Below are 19,091 nucleotides of genomic sequence, written 5' to 3'. Positions count from 1 at the left end.
CTCTGTCATTTAGAATTTTCAAAAATTACTTCTGAAAATGTTTCCCAAAAAAAAGTAAAGGTCACAATAATGGAATACCTAGAAAATAATAACTACATCAGGGGTGCCTGGGTGGCTCAGTCGATTAAATGTCCAACTTGTGATTTCTGCTCAGGTTGTGATCTCAGGGTCTTGGGATTGAGACCGGCATTGGGCTCCCTGCTCAGCAGGATGCCTGCTTGTCTCCATCTCCCCCTGACCCTACCTTCTCATATTTCCCTCTTGATCTCTCTCTAAAATAAATAAATGTATCTTTTTTAAAAAAACACATGGTGTATCAGAAGCAATGGATAAAAAAAAAAAGTAATGCTCAAAGGCAAATTTATAGCTCCAAATAATTATGCTACTAAAAATGCATGTAGGAAACCACTGGTTGTCTATGAACAATGGCTACTGTCCCCCATCCTCTGAAACAATTGTTACACAATGTGTTCGTATTCTAACCTTGTATTTACAACCTATAGATAAGTTATGTAACATACACCGACGTCCTAAATATCAACAACAAAAGACCAACCAGAAATGGATAAAGGAAAAAAAATAGATAGTTCATAGAAAGGGTCGTTCAAATGACTCAAACATCTGAAAAGATGTTCCGTCTCAATCACAGTAAGAAACAAAGTTTAAAATTGAGGAAAATGGGCTGTCCCTATCCGCAGTCCCTTGATTTTTGCAAAGAGCGAAGTTCCATGTCCCACTCTGTTGAGGAGGATGTGGGGAAACATCGCTGATGGCAATGAAAAGTGGTACAACCACCGGGGGGACCATTTAGCTAAATCCATCAAAACAGCGGTGAACACACCGTTTCATTCAGTAATCCGCTCCTAGAAATGGATCCTACTTGTGTCCTGGCACTTAGGGGAACGGCTAAAGTATGAGCATGGTCTCTGCAGCTTTTCATGATGATAGAAGACAGGAAGCAACCTAAATTTCCATCAAAGGATGCCATTAAGGTACAACATACAGTGAGTACTACGTAGAGGTCAGGGAGAAAGAGGCAACTTCCAGTGTTCCACTACCAAATGATACCTAGGTTATACTGAGAGAAAATAGGTAGAAGATAATATATAAATACATGTATATTCGTAGGACTCTATATCTGGTGAGATACAATTTAACTCTTTGGCAAAGAAATGGATGGTGGGGAGGTGGAGGGCATGTAGAAGAGAAATTAACTCTTCCAAGTATCCTTTTGTATCCATAGCTTTTAAAAAAATATGTATGCAGATAATCATCTAATCAAGAGAACAATAAACTTCTAAAATATTTTTTTAACTTCTAGAATATTAGTGTTACTTCTAGAATATTAATGTTAGAGCTTGGAATACATCTAAGTAGGAAAAAAACAAGGTCGCCCATACAAAGGTTAATATTAGAATCAAAATCCAGAACAAGTGGAAGATGGGCCTCATATATTTTCAAGATGTTTAATTTCAAATATTTGAGAGGCTGAGTTTTTCTTTTTTTAAGGGCATTCTTACTGTTAGTCTAGAAAACCAGTTTGTCCAAGAGCATTATCAGATAAGAAAACACCCCTGAAAGAGATATTTACTGGAAGCATTCCCTCACTGAACCCTCAACTTTATCAAGTGACTGGAGAAAAGATTAGAAAGACTTCAAATAATCCTGTGATTAAATGACAACCACAAAGCCATATTTTACAGGGCACGAGACTGTTTTTAAAGGATTTTACATGGATCATCTCCTTCAGGATAACGTAACCAACCCAACAAGGTAACAGTAACACCCATAAAATCAGGAAGTTCACATCATGACGCAGAAGCTGTGGCTTTAGGCCCTGGAAATTCTTGCCGAGAATAAAACTAACATTGAGGCATGAGGAATGGTGGCCACAAGAATGGATTAAACCAGAGTAGTTATAACTGTTACGTTCCACTTTTGTGTTTGAAGCAAGGAGAGGTCAGCTGGGCTAGTTGGAGAGTTCTGGAGACATTCCTGCAGAGATTTTCCAAAGACTGAGAAAAAGTCTTCACTTCATGAGAGAAACCTCAGCTACCTGGATCAGAACCCAATTAACCTATGCCGAAGCATGAATTAAAAAGAAATGCTTGGATTTATTTATTCTTATTTATTTTTCTTATTTCTTATTTATTATTCTTCCAAGAATCTCAAAAGAGTGGTTTCATTTTGTTATTTCATTAATGCTCAATGTACTCATCAACTTCTTAAGGGAGCAGGTTAATCGTCTTCCAATTTTATGAACTAATTATAAAATTGGAGCATAGAAACAAAGGTCAGTGGTGTAAGTTGGCTTTTGTTGTGTATCCCAGTATCTTTTCGGAAGCTTATGGATCTGATAACGCAAGAAAATAGATCTGATATGCAGGAACCATCATTTTCATTTTTTTTTAATGATTATTTTTTTATTTTTATTTTTATTTTTTTTAAGATTTTATTTATTTGACAGAGATCACAAGTAGGCAGAGAGGCAGGCAGAGAGAGAGGAGGAAGCAGGCTCCCTGCCAAGCAGAGAGCCCAATTTGGGGCTCGATCCCAGGACCCCAGATCATGACCTAAGCTGAAGGCAGAGGCTTTAACCCACTGAGCCACCCAGGTGCCCCCATTTTCATTTTCATAATGAATAAGATAAAAGGGCACTACAGAGTAAGATTGTTCCAAGTAGAAAAGTCAACTCACAAAAGGAGACCCATGAGTCCGAGAATCAGACATTCTGATCAAGAGCATTAACTTACTGTATGTTTTGTAATGTAAATAGCAAGTTGTTTACACTTAATGAAAAAATGGCAAAAATCAACCTATTATTCTATGGTTTTTTTCACTATGATCTTAGAATGATGACTTGCTCTTTTTTAAAAAGCCATCTCTGTCCTTTGTGTCCTCTGTTTAATATTTCTAGCAGGTTAGGAAGAATTAGTCACTACATTTGAAAAGAGTCCAGTAAATTATAAATAAAACTAATTTTGATAGGACAAGATGTACAAAAACGGTAACTCAGGGTGGAATGGCAACCTTCCTATCTCAGGTCCAAGGTCAGGAGCTTTGTAGCTTTTCTTCAGAAGAGATATCTTCAAGGGTTCAAAAATGCCCTTGGCTCTGTGAAACGACTCGCGTTTTCACATTGTTGTGTTATTCAGCGAAGCAGTTCATTGTCCATTTGGGTAGCCCTGATCGTAATCTGTAACTTTCAGCATGGACAGGCAAGGCTCCAGTCTTGTCCAGTGATTAAAGTTCCAGAAATTCTAAAACTCACGATTACTCTAAAGCTGAAAGCCAGCTGAAACTTGGAGAATGGTTAGTAACCCAACACACGGACTGAATCCAAAGCTTCCCCACTTCTGATACAGGCCGATAAACGTTACCTCGTCATTGTTGCCATATCATCACCGTCTTGCTATTATTACTCACTGAACCCCACATCCATAAGCTCATGAAGCCAGAGAACCAGATGCAAGACACAAATGCTTCCTTGACAACCTCAACACATTCACAAAAGTACTTCTCGCTGCTTTGCTTTGTACTCGTGCTTCATTCCTACGATACTGAAGTCACGAGTTGGGCCTTCCAGAGAGCGTGAAAGTCAAAGTGTACCGTGAACTCCCTTGTGGTATACACATGCTCAAGTGATCTTTCTCCAGATCATTGTTGTCTGATTCCTTTATCTCCTTCCAGTTTTGTTCCGATCTGATCTCACCTTCTCAACAAGGCCACCCTGTCCACCTACCGACGAGGACATACACCTGTTCATTCCGACTCTGCCCCTATTCCTGATCCATGTTTTCTTGGTCTCCTTTTTATTTTTATGGAGCAGTTCATCGACTTCTAATAGACTATGTAATGTATTTATGTATTCTCTTTCCCATCTACTGCTTCTAAGATGCAAGCTTCATCATGATAGAGAACTTTGTTGTGTTCAGTCTTATATCCCAAGTACCTTGATTACTGCCTGATACTCAAAAAAACAAAGAGAAAAACAAAAACAAAACAACAACAAAAAAACAAAAAACAAATGTTGAATGATGAGCCTATTCATTCTCTAATTCTGTCCTATCTCAACTGTAACTTACCCGTATTGTTGCTTGGTTTTATTGTAGCGTAATTCATGACAGGTAAATAAGAAATCTGATGACTCCAGGGTAAAGTTAGAATTCGTGGCATACACGCCCAATTCGGTTTGTTCAGAAAGCATTACGTTTTGAGTTGTGATATTCCCAAGAGTCTTGGCAATTACCATTCCAACTTTTAATTCTGACCTCCTTGTGAAAAATGTTTAACTTCTGTTGGCAGATGAAGTTGATTTGGGGTGTAGGAAAATAAACAAAATGGAAACAGAAAAAAAAAAGAATATATATACTTTCTGGTTTTTCTTCTAATGGGTCCTTTATGAACAGTAACTAATATTAAAACAATACAAGCTAACATTTATTAGCCCTAATGAAGTGTCGGTACTTGAATATGCTAGTCGAACAAATCTTCAAAACAATGCCAGGGTAAAGATATATTGCCCTACCATGCTGCAGAGGAGGCAATGGAAGAACAAAGATCCAGTATAATCGAGCAAGTAATGGCAAAGTCAGGATTGGAACCCAGGACTGAGTTAATGCTTGCTGTCAGTCACAGTGGCATGGTCCCTTTCTTTGTTCAGTAGTTGATGACAGGTTATACCAAATTATACCACATGAAAACACATCACACACACCATCTCCTAAATGTAATTCAAGTAAGTCACAACAGGTGACATTTGCAAAATTCCAGGATATCAATCAAAACACTTGCTGTCTTTAAAAAAAAAAAAATTGTCGGGGTGCCTGGATGGCTCAATCGATTAAACGTCTGCCTTTAGCTCGGGTCATGATCTTGGGGTCCTGGAGTTGAGCCCCACATCGGTTCCCTGCTCGGTGGGGATTCTTCTTCTCCCTCTCCCTCTGCTCCTACCCCCACTTATGCTCTTTCTCTCAAATGAACAAATAAAATCTTAAGAAAAAAATTGGCACAGTACCAGACAGAAGCAACTAAACTGAGCTGTTAATAGTCTTCTTAATGTTCTTTATTTCACATCCCAAAGTATAGGGGTCTGAGAAAAATAACTAAAAATTCTGGGAATCAATTTTTGAATCCCAAATATTTTTCCATTTTTAAAAGAATTCACACACACAGTTCCTGGGGAAATATTTTTTTCCTCTCCCTTCCTTCCTGCCTCTCCAGGGTTTGTCACTTCTGGTCATGTCCAGACACCCAGCCCATTTTTGAAGTTCTTTCTAATCTGTCTTTTTTCTCAACTCCTCCCAAGAAAACACACTTTCCTGCAGTTGAGTAAACTCAGTGGCCAGTGTCTGGGAACCTGGAACAGCGGTTGCAAACAATCTCTCTTCTCACTGACCTCTATCTTCCAACTGCTCTGTCATTCCACACGTTCCACAAAATATGGCCGTCTCACATGGCTATTTTCTCGCACCTGTTAGTCTTGGCTCTCAGACCCTTGATGGCAGGGACGGCACTAGATGAATTTTCACCACCTTACCTCCTCAACCCATGTTTATTCCACAGTAGACCACATCTCAGCTCTCCTGAAGCTGAATTTTTACATGTCAGCAGCCTTCTCTACCCGCCCAAGAAAGGGATGATCTTCTTGGCTGTTAGCTACTGAAGTTCCTTCAGGAAGGAAACTGGAAATCAAAGCAGGTGGGAGAGTCAACATGACTCTCTCAGCATTTTTTAAAAGATTTTATTCATTTAATTGACATAAAGAGCACAAGGAGAGGGAGCAGCAGGCTCTCCGCTTGCTGAGCAGGGAGCCCAAGGCAGGACTCGACCCCAGGACCCTGGGATCATGACCTGAGCTGAAGGCAGACACTTAACTGACTGAGCCACCCAGACACCACTACTCTCTCAGCTTTTGTCTTTAAGCCTAAGCTAAGGCAAAGCCCACGAGAAAAAGCCCACTTTTCTGGTTTAATGTGAGGGTTTTTTCTATTTTGTGAATTCATTGCCTTTACCGCCATATTGTTGAAATGTCCCAGTTTTGCCTGTACTGTCCAGCAGTAGAATAGGGTATTGAGAAAGGGGTCTAATGCCCATTTAAATAAAAGCCCCATTTAAAAAAAAGCTTTTTTTTTTTTAATCTTCTCCTTAACTACAACTCTAAACTTCTCAAATATCAGGACCCCTTTACATGCCTACAAATTATTGAAGACCTCAAAGACGTTTTGTGTATCTGTATATATTTTGTGTATTTGTGTTCTAACTACCAGTAATTTCCATGTTGGAAATTAAAACTGAGAAAATCATAAAATATGCATTTATAGCTTTATTTTAAAATAATAACAATAAACCCATTACATGGCAGCATGTAATACATTTCTATGAAAGAAATATTTTTTTTCCCCAAACTGAGACATATAAATAAGTTGACTGGTATCACTTCAGATTCTTCTAGATCTTTTTTCCACCTGGCTAAATAGGAGATAGCTGCATTCTCTTCTATGCTTCTGCATTCAACTTATTGCAAAACATTGTGCTGCTTGAAACATACAGAGAAATTCCAGCCTCATACAGATAAGCGATTAGAAAAAGCAGAAGCATTTTTCCATTTTTGAGGTAATTATAGATTTCCATGCAGTGTAAGAAATCATGCAGGGAGACCCTGTGTTCCCCTCTCTTAATTTCATCTAATGGTAGCATCTCCCATAACTACGATATCACACAAACAGCAACACATAAAGTCCAGCGAACTGACCTGGGTTTTAACATGCATTCATCCATGTGTGTGCATGTGTGTGCTTATGTGTGTGTGTATTTATAAACTCTGTGCCATTTTTTCACATGTGTACAATCATATGACCAACACCCCAATTAAGACACAGAACAGTTCCATCCCACGGATCTCTCCTACCACTCTTTTATAACGATATCTCCTTCAGGGCGCCTGGGTGGCTCAGTGGGCTAGGCATCTCCCTTTGGCTCAGATTGTGATCACAGGGTCCTGGGACTGAGCCCCGCATTGGGTTCCCTCCTCAGCGGGGAATCTGCTTCTCCCTCTTTCTTTGCCCCTTGTCCTGCTCATGCTTTCATGCTGTATCTCAAATAAATAAACAAAATCTTAAAAAAAAAATAATCAGAGTCATTTTCCAATCTCTTTCTCCACTGCCCTAACTCCTAAACACTGTTAATCTTTTCTAAGGCAGACGTGTTTTTCATAGCCTTCTCAGAGAAATCATGGATACTCTCTAATACTATTCCAAAACTGGACAAGTGGTGCTCTTGTAAAGACTTTAGCTACAATATAGAATCTGAAGTCATTATTGATGAATCATAATCTGCTTTGAATGGTTCTCTTTTTCCATTCATGATTTTGTGATACCAAAAACACCAAAAAACTTTCTTTGGGAAAGTATTAGTTCACGGAGCTATACAGATCTTTCAAATGTTGGTTTTGTTCCTTACATAATACCAGGAAATTGATTAATATTACTACCAATCCTATCAGAAAAGTCTTTAAGTATTTGGGAAGTTATGGAGCTCATGAAAGCTGCTGAAGTTTTCCAAAATCCTGATTTTTGCTTGGAAGCTCAAATTTTATCATTGGAAACTCAAAACTTATCATTTTACCAGTGGTTTTCCATGAAATAATAGTCTTGCTTTGTTCATTTTCTAGGAAGTGTGTCTGCATAAGGACAATTTGTTTATCACTCATTCTTCAAGTAAAAGTTGTATTCCAATGACAAAAGTGACTAGGTCAACATTTAACTCAAAGTATCACCCAAGTGCTTTTTTCTTAAACAGCCATCGTATTTGGGTTTGCAGCAGAATTGTTTTATATATCCTTTTCATTATGTCACAGTGACTATTAAAGACCTATACTCAAGAGTGAAGATTTGGGGCACCTGGGTGTCTTAGTTGGTTAAGTGTCCAACTCTTGATTTCAGCTCAGGTCATGATCTTGGGGTTGTGAGATCCACCCCACCATGGAACCCCCCATCAGGCTCCATGCTGGGAAGGGGGTCTGCTTGAGCTTCTTTCTCTCCCTCTCCCTCTGCCTCTCCTCCTCACCCACCCCCAAGAGTGTGCGTGTGCATTCGTGTGCTCCCTCTCTTAAAAAAAAAGTAAAGCTTTAATTAATAGTTTTTACTGCTTTATCAAGGATATTTCAAAACAAACCTGACATTTTTTTTTCTTTTACTTCAAGTGTGTGACATTGAAGAATATAGTGGCTACTTGGGCAAGTCGGGGTCACTGCCCTGATTTGCTACACTAACCATCAGTGCAAACATCAACACAGTGAAAAAGGCAAATAATATTTTGGTATAATTATGAAAATAATTTTAACCTTGTGGACCCCCGTGAAACAGGGATCTCTTGGGGCCCCCAGACCACACTTTGGGAACTGTTGACCTAAGACCATAAGGGTAGTGGTAATTAAGTGGAGCAAGATTCCCAAAGAGAAGATGATTCTTAAGGTCTGGTTCTCCTTCTGGAACCAACCCTGACAGATACAATTTTTCAAGAGCACCATTCCATATAGCTGTTCCCCGTTTTCCCTAACATTAACCTGTTCTCTTCTTTGTCTGATTCCTTTTAATTTTTCCCTCTTGATTATTTTTTCATCTTCCATTTAAATGTGTCTGTCACCAAAGCTCTGTCTTAGCACCCTGACTTTCCTGTGTTATGATGTTCCTGGAAGAATGTACTGGGCTAGACAGAGTGGGCATGGGTATAGCACATATGTCTAAGTAGTGCTAGTTGCCCAAGTGTAAGATTGGGGGAGGTGTTTAAAAGAAAAGACACAACAGTAACAACTCATGAATTTTAGGATCATCAAGCCCGGGTGTATCCCATCAGGACAGTCTGCTGCTGAGAGGTCCCAAATGGGGAAAAGGTCCCAGGGGATCACAGTGCTGGAGGTTCCAGGCGGGTCTAGAGAATGAGTCCTTGAATCGTAGTCACTTGGTCCTCCTGTTAGTATCAGTTGTGTGAGTCAAATAAGGGCTCAAGTTTAGCCAAGTTAAAAAGCTTCACAGGGTGCCCAGGTGGCTCAGCCAGTTGGGCATCTCCAGGTGACTCAGGTCATGATCTCAGGGTCCTGACACCAAGTCCTGCGTCTAGCTCCCTGCTCAGTGGGGAGTCTGCTTCTCCCTCTGACCCTCCTAGCCCCAACTTGTGCTCGCTCTCTCTCTCTCATAAATAAATAATATCTTTTAAAAAATAAAAGACTTCATAGACTCATCCATCTGGAACTGGAGAGGCACGAGGAGTCTGCCAGGGTAAAAAGAGCTGTCACTTTGCTCACATGGGCCTTCCAAGTAAAGGGCACACAGGAGGTCCTCCTGCTTTCCGCACAACCTAGAATAGTTCTCTAGAGTGTGAGACATCACCTTAGAAAATTACTCCCCAAATTCAATTCCCCCCCCCCGGTCTCCTTTTGGAGTCCCTGATTTTCTGATATTCCCACTGTATGACTAGGTGCCCCCAAGCCATCCCAAATTCAACACATCAAAAATAACCCTAAAACCATTTTCTAGGTCATTTGACATCACTACCTTCCACCTACTTGCTTAAGTGAGAAACCCGGGTGGGCTCTGCTTGAACCCTTCCCCACAGGCCCTTATCCACAATTCTAAAACCAAAAGACTCCGAAATCAAAAACTGATTGCTAAGGTGGCATCAGAACTCACTGGGCAACAAAACTTACTTTGAAATGACACGAGGCTTTTTGTGGTCTTTATTTACCTCACTCGGTGAGATTACTTTAATATCTGGGTGCAGAAATACCAGTGTGTTTGATCGTGGGGTGCAGTCCCATCCCCAACTGGAAGAGTTTATATTAAAATATGTACTGTATTATTAAAACTCCCCCAGTTCTAAATTCTGGGATGTACCTGGACCCTTGAGTTTGGGATGAGGGGCCGTGGGCCTGTAATTGGTGACCAAGTCCTTTTGCTTCTTCTCTGAACGCATCTGGCCCCCGTTTCCTTCCCAATACCAGCGCCATAACTTCTAGGCCCCCTTAATTCTCCCTTTTACTGTCTCGGGAGTCTCCCTCCTGGTTCTCTTGTTTCTCACCCTGTCCTAGTCAAACCTATTATTTCCATGTTTGCTCATTTCATCTCCAGGCAGTTTCAGTTTAATCCTGTCACCACTTGGTCCTAAAGCATCAAGGCTCCCCACCCCCCAGCCATGTTATTTCCCATCTCATTCATTCCAGGATGACCTCCTTGATATTTGCCATAGCCATGTGCCAACTGTACTATTTTAATTGTTTTAAGTCGAGTCATTTTTTTTTACTTCATTTGTTTGCGTAAGAATCTTAATTTCATTGCTGTCAACGTAAAACCCATCATGCTAGTCATACACAGAAGCCAACCCTGAGTGTAAGTGCTAGAAAAACAAAATGACTAGAAACTATGTTTGCCAGAGGGGCTGACCACAGGCAGACCGGACTGCTCTCTTTACCGAAAGCACTCAATTATAAGAACTAATATATATTGAGAACTTAATATGCGCTAAGCACATTGCACCCTTTCCATCCATTACCTGCTTCGGTCTTCCCTATCCCCCCCTATACTATTCTTATTATTCCCATTTTACAGATGAGGAAACTGAGCCATAGGGAAGTGAAGCAACATGTTTGGGGTCACACAACCAGTCACAGTATCATCTGAGGGACTGTAAGTAAACTGGAAAGGCAGTGAGTTTCTCATTGTCCTCATAAAACCCAAATAGTCACTCTGTTCTCTGTTCACTGGTGGTGAGACTTCAGGAGACTCTGGCTCACTACAGGGCACTCTCATTTCTTTGGAATTTTTATAATTGGGCTTTCTTCTTTCTAGTCTCATCGCTTGCCATGGTGATCTCTCAGGCTCTAGCAGTACCCTGAGCCCGATATTTATTTGTTCTATCTTGCATTTGCTCACAATGTCTAGGATGACCTTCTTCCTCTTTCTTCTTCTTCTTTTTTTTTTTAAAGATTTTATTTATTTATTTGACAGAGAGAGATCACAAGTAGGCAGAGAGGCAGGCAGAGAGAGAGGGAGAAGCAGGCTCCCCGCTGAGCAGAGAACCTGATGCGGGCTTCGATTCCAGGACCCTGAGATCATGACCTGAGCCGAAGGCAGAGGATCAACCCACTGAGCCAGCCAGGTGCCCCTTCTTCCTCTTTTTATTAATCCTAGCCATACTCAGCTCAAATGACACACCACAAGGCATTCCCCAGTGACCCCAGGCAAAATGAAATGCTTCACCTCGATCCCAGGAAAGCTGGTTCATTCTTTTGCTGTGGAAGTTTCTCTTTTCTCTTACCACTCTCTAAAGAAGGGGCTTTGTAACCTCCAGTCCTTAGCACAGGGTCTTACACAGGGTATGGACTCAATAAACATTAGTTAAATGAGAAGTGCTGACACCTGGAGCGGTTCTTCCCACATCTTCATCAATATAGAGCAGAGCTCCACGTCTGTACAGGCTTGTCACGATCAGGGCAGAACCTGTAAATGGGGGTAGAACGGGGATCATGGGGGCGGAGAAGGGAGTTTCCGTGAGTCTGGGCTGGGCACTGCTGCCCTTTCAGCAACGCAGGGAGAGGAGGTGGGCTTCTACCCCTCCAAGATGATTTTAAAAAATAATAATGGAAAAAATGACAGAGAAAAAACACGTGCATACAAGAAAATCCCAAAGCTCCTCCTTATCGCTAGACTTGAAACGATCCGTGTCCCCAGACATCTAAGCTTCCCTTCCCATCCGTGTTAGGAGGCCACCGTTCCCGCACCGAGCGCACCTAGACGGGTGGAGGTCCTGCTCCGGAATGCTCCTTCGCACAACTGGTCCTGCGCGCAGCGCCAGGTGCGCCGCGGTGAACCGCCCGCGGGCGGGCCGGGGGCCTCCGGAGTCCTGCGGACCGACTCGCTCTCCTCGCCGTTTCTGCGAATACGGACGGCTCAGGACTCGAGCACGCAGTCGTGGCCAACGCCTCCTACACCTGCACCTGCGGCTTCACAGGGGACAGGCGGTCCTTCCCCACTCGAGGGAACAGTAAAGGCAACCGCGAGGTGACCCGCCACGAGAACGAGCCTCGGGCCTGTACCACCTGCAGCTCACCGCGCGGGGGTGAGTCGTCCGGTCAGTTCCGCGCGGCCGGCCGGGGTTCGAACTCCCGCAGACGCGCACACCGGTCTGGAGACGCGCTCCGCCGCGTTCTGCAGCCCGTCCCGGGTGCACAGGGACTCTCCCCGGACGGCCACCTACTCCCTCGCGTCCCGCCCCAGAGCACCGAGTCCTCTTCGCCGGGGCCCTGCATTTTAGAGGATCGTGGGCTCCCCACAGCCTTTCCCTTGGCTTGATTTTTCTCGAAAACCTTGTGCAGCCGCGGCCGGTTCCGCCTCCCGGGCCGAAGGGGTGCGGTGCACCCAGCCCGCGAGCCGCGGCGGCGGGCGGGGACCCGCGGGTCTGGGCGGGCCCCGAGGGGGCGGTGCGGGGCGGTGCGCGGGGCGGGTCCTGGCCGGGCGGGACGGGGCGGGGCGGGGCGGGGCGGGGCGGGGCGGCCGGAGGGGCGGGCCCGGGAGGCGGCGAGGCCCAGCCACAGCCGCAGGCCCGCCGCAGGCCCAGCGCGCCACCATGGTGCGACAGCGCCTGCGGCCGCGGGCACCGCTGCAGCAGCAGAGGCGGACCAGGAGGAACGCGGGCTGAGGCCGGGGCCTCCGGGTAGCGGGGCCTCCGGGTGGTGGGCCCGCGAAGCCCCGCGTCCCCGAGCCCCGACTCCCCCTCCTTGCCGGACCATGCGCGCCCCCAGCCGCCCCGGAGGCTGAGCCCGTCTGCCCGCGCCGCCGTCGCCCTCCCGGCTGCCCCGCCATGGCCTTGCCGGGCGCCGAGGGCGCGGCTGACAGGCCGGTCTCCCCGGCCCGGAGCGCCCCCGCCGGCTCCGCGTCGTCGTCGTCCGCCTCCTCCGGCGGCTCGGCCTCCGCCTCGGCCTCGGCGGGCGCGGGGCTGTGGGCCGCGCTGTACGACTACGAGGCGCGCGGCGAGGACGAGCTGAGCCTGCGGCGCGGGCAGCTGGTGGAGGTGCTGTCGCAGGACGCCGCCGTGTCGGGCGACGAGGGCTGGTGGGCCGGCCAGGTGCAGCGGCGCCTCGGCATCTTCCCAGCCAACTACGTGGCGCCGTGCCGTCCGGCCGCCCTCCCCGCGCCCCCGCCGCCGCCGCCGCGGCCCGGCTCGCCCGCGCACGTCGACTTCGAGCGGCTGGAGCTCCGGGAGCTCATCGGCGCGGGCGGCTTCGGGCAGGTGTACCGCGCCACCTGGCAGGGCCGGGAGGTGGCGGTGAAGGCGGCGCGCCGCGACCCGGAGCAGGACGCGGCGACGGCGGCCGAGAGCGTGCGGCGGGAGGCGCGGCTCTTCGCCATGCTGCGGCACCCCAACATCATCGAGCTGCGCGGCGTGTGCCTGCAGCAGCCGCACCTCTGCCTGGTGCTCGAGTTCGCCCGCGGCGGAGCGCTCAACCGCGCTCTGGCCGCCGCCAACGCCGCCCCGGACCCCCGCGCGCCAGGCCCGCGCGGCGCGCGCCGCATCCCCCCGCACGTGCTGGTCAACTGGGCGGTGCAGATCGCCCGCGGCATGCTCTACCTGCACGAGGAGGCCGTCGTGTCCATCCTGCACCGGGACCTCAAGTCCAGCAACAGTAAGTGGGCCGGGGGTGGGGGGTGGAGGTGGGGGGACGCAGCCTCGCCCCGCGAAGCCCTCCTTGGTGCCAGTCCTGGGCCGGCCCTTCCCGGCCTTGAGCCAGGTGGAAGGAGGCGGGGGTCAGCCTGCCGACGCCTGCAGCACCCTCTGTGCCCGCTTTCCGGGGCCCGGAGGTCCAGCCGGACCTTGGTTACTTGCCTTGGGGCAGGTGACGCTTACCTTGACTTTGCTTTGTTGCTTTTTGGGCGCCTTTAAAAAAAAAATGCAGATCAGACTTGCTTGCTGACTACACAGTTGTAAAGTAGCTGGATCTTCTAAACCTCAGGGTGCTCTTTGGCCTTTAGGTACAATAAGTGGGTCGTTTTGTGCAACTGCAAACCGAAGCCTTCCTGAGATTGTGAGGAACCCATGACCCTCCTTCTCTACTTCATCAAACTCCTCCTTTCCTTCAGCTTTACAGGTGCTGAATTGAGGTCGCTCTTTACCACTTTAAATATGGCTTTATGTCCCCTGACATCTCCAAAGACTTTTCAGTCAGACATCTCTGCCCACGAAGTATGCTTTTATCCTTCGTTTGGTGGCTTGAGTGTTGGTGGATCGTCTCCAGGCAAGAAACAGCCGATTGGGCCAGCATGCACATGTAGGCTTAGTTAGACACGTGTGGGGTCCTTGCACAAGTACTTGAACTCTTGAAGACCTGGTCTGTATCGTTTACTTTGTTTATAAACCAGGGTGGATTTTCTAGCTGTCAATAGAGAAGTGACAAATGAGCTAAACCCAAATCCTATTAAATTTCACCTCTTTATAAAAGACCTAATGGGATCCTCCTTTAAAGTTGGTTCTTGAACATTGAAGATCACCTCGTACGTAGTCTTAGGATGGGATGAAATCGCATGAAAGATTAAAAATGCAGCCAGAACTGGCATTGGCCTACCACAGCCGCGTGTCTTTCAACCTGGTAAAACCTGCTAGGACAGGCGCTAACCTAAAGGGAAACACTGTCCTTCCCCAAGTCTGCAGGAAGAAAAGTGACAAGAAGAAATGATGTATTTGTTTCATGTTTGTGTACATTCTTTTTCCTATTCGAAATTCTTCCGCTGGGAAAGTTAACTTGCAAATGATGAAGGTGGCATTTTCGTTATGGGAATCAGATTACTTAAGTGTTGGTAACTACATGTAAGTGTTGGATACTTGCTTTGGATTTTATTTTATGCCTCCTGCTAACCCCCAGTATAAATTATAACCTTATAATTTAGATGACAACTGGTCAAGTGTCAGAAGCAGATTCAAACAAGATATGGCATTAGAGAGTGGCAGTAGTAGCGTATGTTCTTAGAGTTCGGACAGAGGACACATAAAGGACTCCAGAATTGTTTACTTTTGGACTGTGGAATGATAAAGACATAGCACAGTTTTGAATATACTTATTTTTGTCAATGCTTCAGCCCCTACGGCTGGTGCTTATTTCCTAAAATGTGCTTTCAGTGAACAATGTGTTTAACTTGCTACCACTGAGCAAGGCCTGTGTGCCCTATCTGTGGGTCCTGTAAGCTCTCTCACCAGTGATGTCCTGCAAGCCCTTCTCTGCTGGTTATATTCTGCAAAACCAGCTTATTTTAAGGACAGCAAAAAAGACCATCATTGCTTGGGCAGTTTTGGCATTTGTGGCAGTTCTGTGATATACATGGGACCTGGCTTCTGCAGACCGATTCTGTTACAGGACATCAAATTACCAACACAGGCAAACGGTTAGGGTTAGACTGATCCTTAGGCCAAAAGAGCAAAAGGGCCTGTAACGATTATTTTTTTCATTACTTTTAGTTGGTTTTGTTGCGTTTTGATAATGCGTGAGGTCCCTGTGATCTGTCCCATTGGCATGTTTGCTAATGTTCCTAAACACATAGAAGGGTAGATTAATCCATGTTCCAATATAACCTTTTTATATGAATTCAGAACTTTCAAAGTATTAATACTATTAAATGGGAAAAAAGAAATATCATGACCCTGGAATAAGAACATGGTTAAATGGTTTTTATTGACAGCAGGAGACTTGAACAGCAGAACAGAGATGGTAGATATGTCATTTGGAGGTGGTTATATGCCGCAACTTAGTTTTTTGAAAGACTTTCCACGCTCAGAAGAAATTGCCGAACTTCCTGGAGCATTTTAATTTTTATAATTGTCAAGCAAGGTCGCCTTTGCTTTAAATTTTTGCACTTTGAAAAAGACATAATGGGCTTGGTCACTAGCCTAGCCAAATATTTGTTACAATATGACCATTACTATAGTTTTTAATGACTATAACAGGCACATTTTGCATAGGGCCTAAAATGTGCACATCACAGTGCCCAGCACAGTGCCTTATCCTCTCTCTCTGGTGTTAATTCGGCAAATAAATGTGGATACTTTGGGACTTCTCTTGTGGTACATGAAACCATGACTTCTTGGTCAGACTTTTGAGAACAGCAGAAACACTATTACAGTGTGTTTTGTTTGAATTTATTGGTTATTTGCTAATGGTGGTAGTGAGTTAATGATAATGTAAACAAGGTTTTAAAAATCAATATTGAATTTTATCTTCGTTCTGGAGTCCACATAGAGCCAGTGTAAAACAACCTGGAGCCACCTTAGTTGAAATTATTGTTTAAAACAAATGTTTAAGTTTGTCCTAGGAAGATAATGGTTCTTGACATGTTTTCTTTCCTCTTTTCTCTTTGGTCTTCTTTTAAGTTTTATCATATGTGGGAGACAGTGTTTATGTTGAAATAAGAGCTGTGTTTTGATGGTACAAACAACTTTGTTCCTTTTCTAACAGTAAGAGATTGAAAGTTGAACCAAATGACCAAGATTTAAGCATCATTTTGCTTAAGTGCTAGGCCCTGGCACTCCCTGGATGAGAATTGTGTAGAAAATACTGTGCTAAGTCTGTCTATATGCAACAAGAGAGGAGTATGAAACAACGCTGGGTTCCTGTGAACATGGCCAGTTCTCTGTGTATGCAGGGAAGAGAGAAAAATCACTGTGCATTTGTTCAATATGTCTTGAGCCTCCCCTCACCCCCCAGCCACTTCTGGACCCTGGGGACACGGGGGCCAACCAGATGACCGCATCCCCGTTGGCATCGGGCATATTCTCGTGGGAAAACTAGACGGTAGCCATGCAGTGTCAGATACTAGTAAGCATCGTGGGGGTAGATGGTGGTGGGGCCAAGGATGTGGACGCCCGTGAGACTGGGTGGCGGACAGAAGACGCTCTGAGGAGTGACACAGAGATGTGGGTGAGGAGGAAGGAGAAGTCCAGCGAAGATCCAGGCAAAGGGAGGGTGGAGGGTAAGGACCCTCACTTCCTGGGGAGTGGAGGGAAAGCTGGGAGGCTGACGCAGAGGGAGGAGTAGAGGTCGTCACTGTGGGGCTTCTGGCCGTGACCTACGGGTGTCCCACTCTCAGTGCCATCTGTCCAGAGCCTGGGAGAGTTCTGTACAGAGGACAGGTGGGATCTGATGCTGTGTTTACAAGATTCCTCCGGCTGCTCTGAAGGATGGACTTGAAATTGGCCCACGTGAAGGCTGTCGAGGTGGCACTTTTCAAAGAATGCGGTGGTTTCACCCAGGGTGCTAGGAATGGGGAGTGGTTTTCAGGGAAGTTACCAAGGAGGAGTGAAGATAAACTAGTATGGTATGTGACTTACTGAGGCTGGTTTGAATTATTAGAATTTAGTCTGTGTTTTTCTGGCATAATTCAGTATTAAAAGAAGATTGTGTGGCATAATGTGTTTTTTCTGTTGTTTTGTTTTGTTTTGTTTTAATAGTGCTTACTGTGTTGTACTGGTGGTGGTGGTTTTAGCAAAAATAAACATTCCAGGAGAAACTGAACCACAAATTTTATTTTTTAAGATTTTACTTATTTATGTGACAGACAGAGATCACAAGTAGGCAGAGAGGCAGGCAGAGAGAGAGGAGGAAGCAGGCTCCCCACTGAGTAGAGAGCCTGACTCGGGGCTCGATCCCAGGACCCTGGGATCATGACCTGAGCTGAAGTCAGAGGCCTTAACCCACTGAGCCACCCAGGCACCCCTGAACCACAAATTTTGATCCCTACCTACTTTTGTATTTTTATTTCAATGAGTAAGCACCTTTTTAGCTTGCTTTTTTTTTTTTTTTAAGCCTTCTGGGGGAATAATTCTTTTATGTATTATTATCTACAATGGCATTTACAGCCGATAAATAGACATAGTTACATTTAGTAGCAAATGCAGTTTAGAGCTCTTACTAAAACTACAAAAGGGATATAATTTTTTGAAAAAATTTTCTCATTAATACAGTATAAATAAAGGAACTATTTGAGAAAATTATAGGAAATGTAATCTCCAAATAAGGTGCTTAAATAGCTCATTGAGGTGATTTGGAGGAACTGTTAATTACACTTTTATCAGTTAAAAGACGCACGTCTTCTTTCCCCTCTCATCGGTTCTTTGATTGCAGACGTGTAGCTTCATGCCACGGCCTCTTCCCACTCCAGGGGGCACCGGGAGGTCAGCACAGATGCCCCAGTGATGGCAAAAGCTAACCTGCTTCTTATAAACAAAAAAGCTAAAGGATATATTTTTAGAAGAATAGCCATGACAAACGGTCCCCACGTCATCCCCTACCATTTTCATACTTACATATTAAAAAAAAAAAACTAGACCACCACTCATTTCTTTCTAGTTATAAGGGCGGGGGTCCGTTATTTGGTTCAGGATTATGCAAACTCAGTCATCCCTGTACACGCCTGATCACGTCTGCAGTCATCGTCAAGTGTATCAGAGCACGTGAAGGAACAAGGAGGGGGAAGACTCCTCCGTCCACTTCAGAAGATGTCTGCGAGCCCTGCTTTCTCCTCTCGCACCAGCACGCAGGTCGCAGGTGTTGAACTTCTCCAGAAAGGTGCAGTCACCGGGAGGAATGTGGCCTTCGAAGTCCTTGAGACCTGGGTTCAATTACTGGTGTCGTCATGTACTCGACATGTGACCTTGGACAAGTTGTGTAACGTCATTGAGCCCGAATTTCTTGATTTCTGAAGCTGTCTGCTGAATTCCTCTCTGGGGTATGGACAGAGTCCCGGAGGGAACATCTGTTTGATGCTTCTTCAACCCATCAAAAGCATTTGTGGGAAAACCGGCATGAAAACGTAGGGCTTTTTTTAGGGAACCGAGAGTAGTTGGGTGCAGCTAGAAGGAAAGAGAGACAAGGGGTTTTCCGGGGAGGAAACAAGCATGGAAGCCAGCAGGGAGTGGGTGGGCGACTGGAACGCCATCCTAACACGGAAAGCCCCACAACAAGACCAACCATGGGAGGTTTTGGAGAGGAAAGTGGTCTGCTCTGCTGGGAGATTAACACCTCTACAGAAAAGAAAAATATGAGCTTGGGGTAA

The 19,091-nt window shown here is 45.3% G+C and overlaps 2 protein-coding genes across 2 annotated transcripts in view; one reads left to right on the top strand and one right to left on the bottom strand.

Annotated features, from left to right (window-relative positions):
- The window catches only part of PCNX2 (pecanex 2), a 305,450-nt gene extending 291,807 nt beyond the window's left edge, over positions 1 to 13,643 (bottom strand). The window contains exon 1 of the mRNA XM_032841083.1: positions 13,624 to 13,643. The gene's annotated coding sequence lies outside the window, so the exon portion shown is untranslated. The remainder of the gene's footprint in view (positions 1 to 13,623) is intronic.
- The window catches only part of MAP3K21 (mitogen-activated protein kinase kinase kinase 21), a 53,380-nt gene continuing 47,144 nt past the window's right edge, over positions 12,856 to 19,091 (top strand). The window contains exon 1 of the mRNA XM_032841084.1: positions 12,856 to 13,678. Within this exon, the coding sequence (XP_032696975.1) occupies positions 12,856 to 13,678 (823 nt within the window). The remainder of the gene's footprint in view (positions 13,679 to 19,091) is intronic.

This window comes from Lontra canadensis, unplaced genomic scaffold (assembly GCF_010015895.1).
Source record: "Lontra canadensis isolate GAN:19392208 unplaced genomic scaffold, GSC_riverotter_1.0 scaffold120, whole genome shotgun sequence".
Taxonomy (NCBI): Eukaryota; Metazoa; Chordata; class Mammalia; order Carnivora; family Mustelidae; genus Lontra; species Lontra canadensis.
Note: the sequence above shows the minus strand (reverse complement) of the source record. Positions and strands in the feature narration are given on the sequence as shown.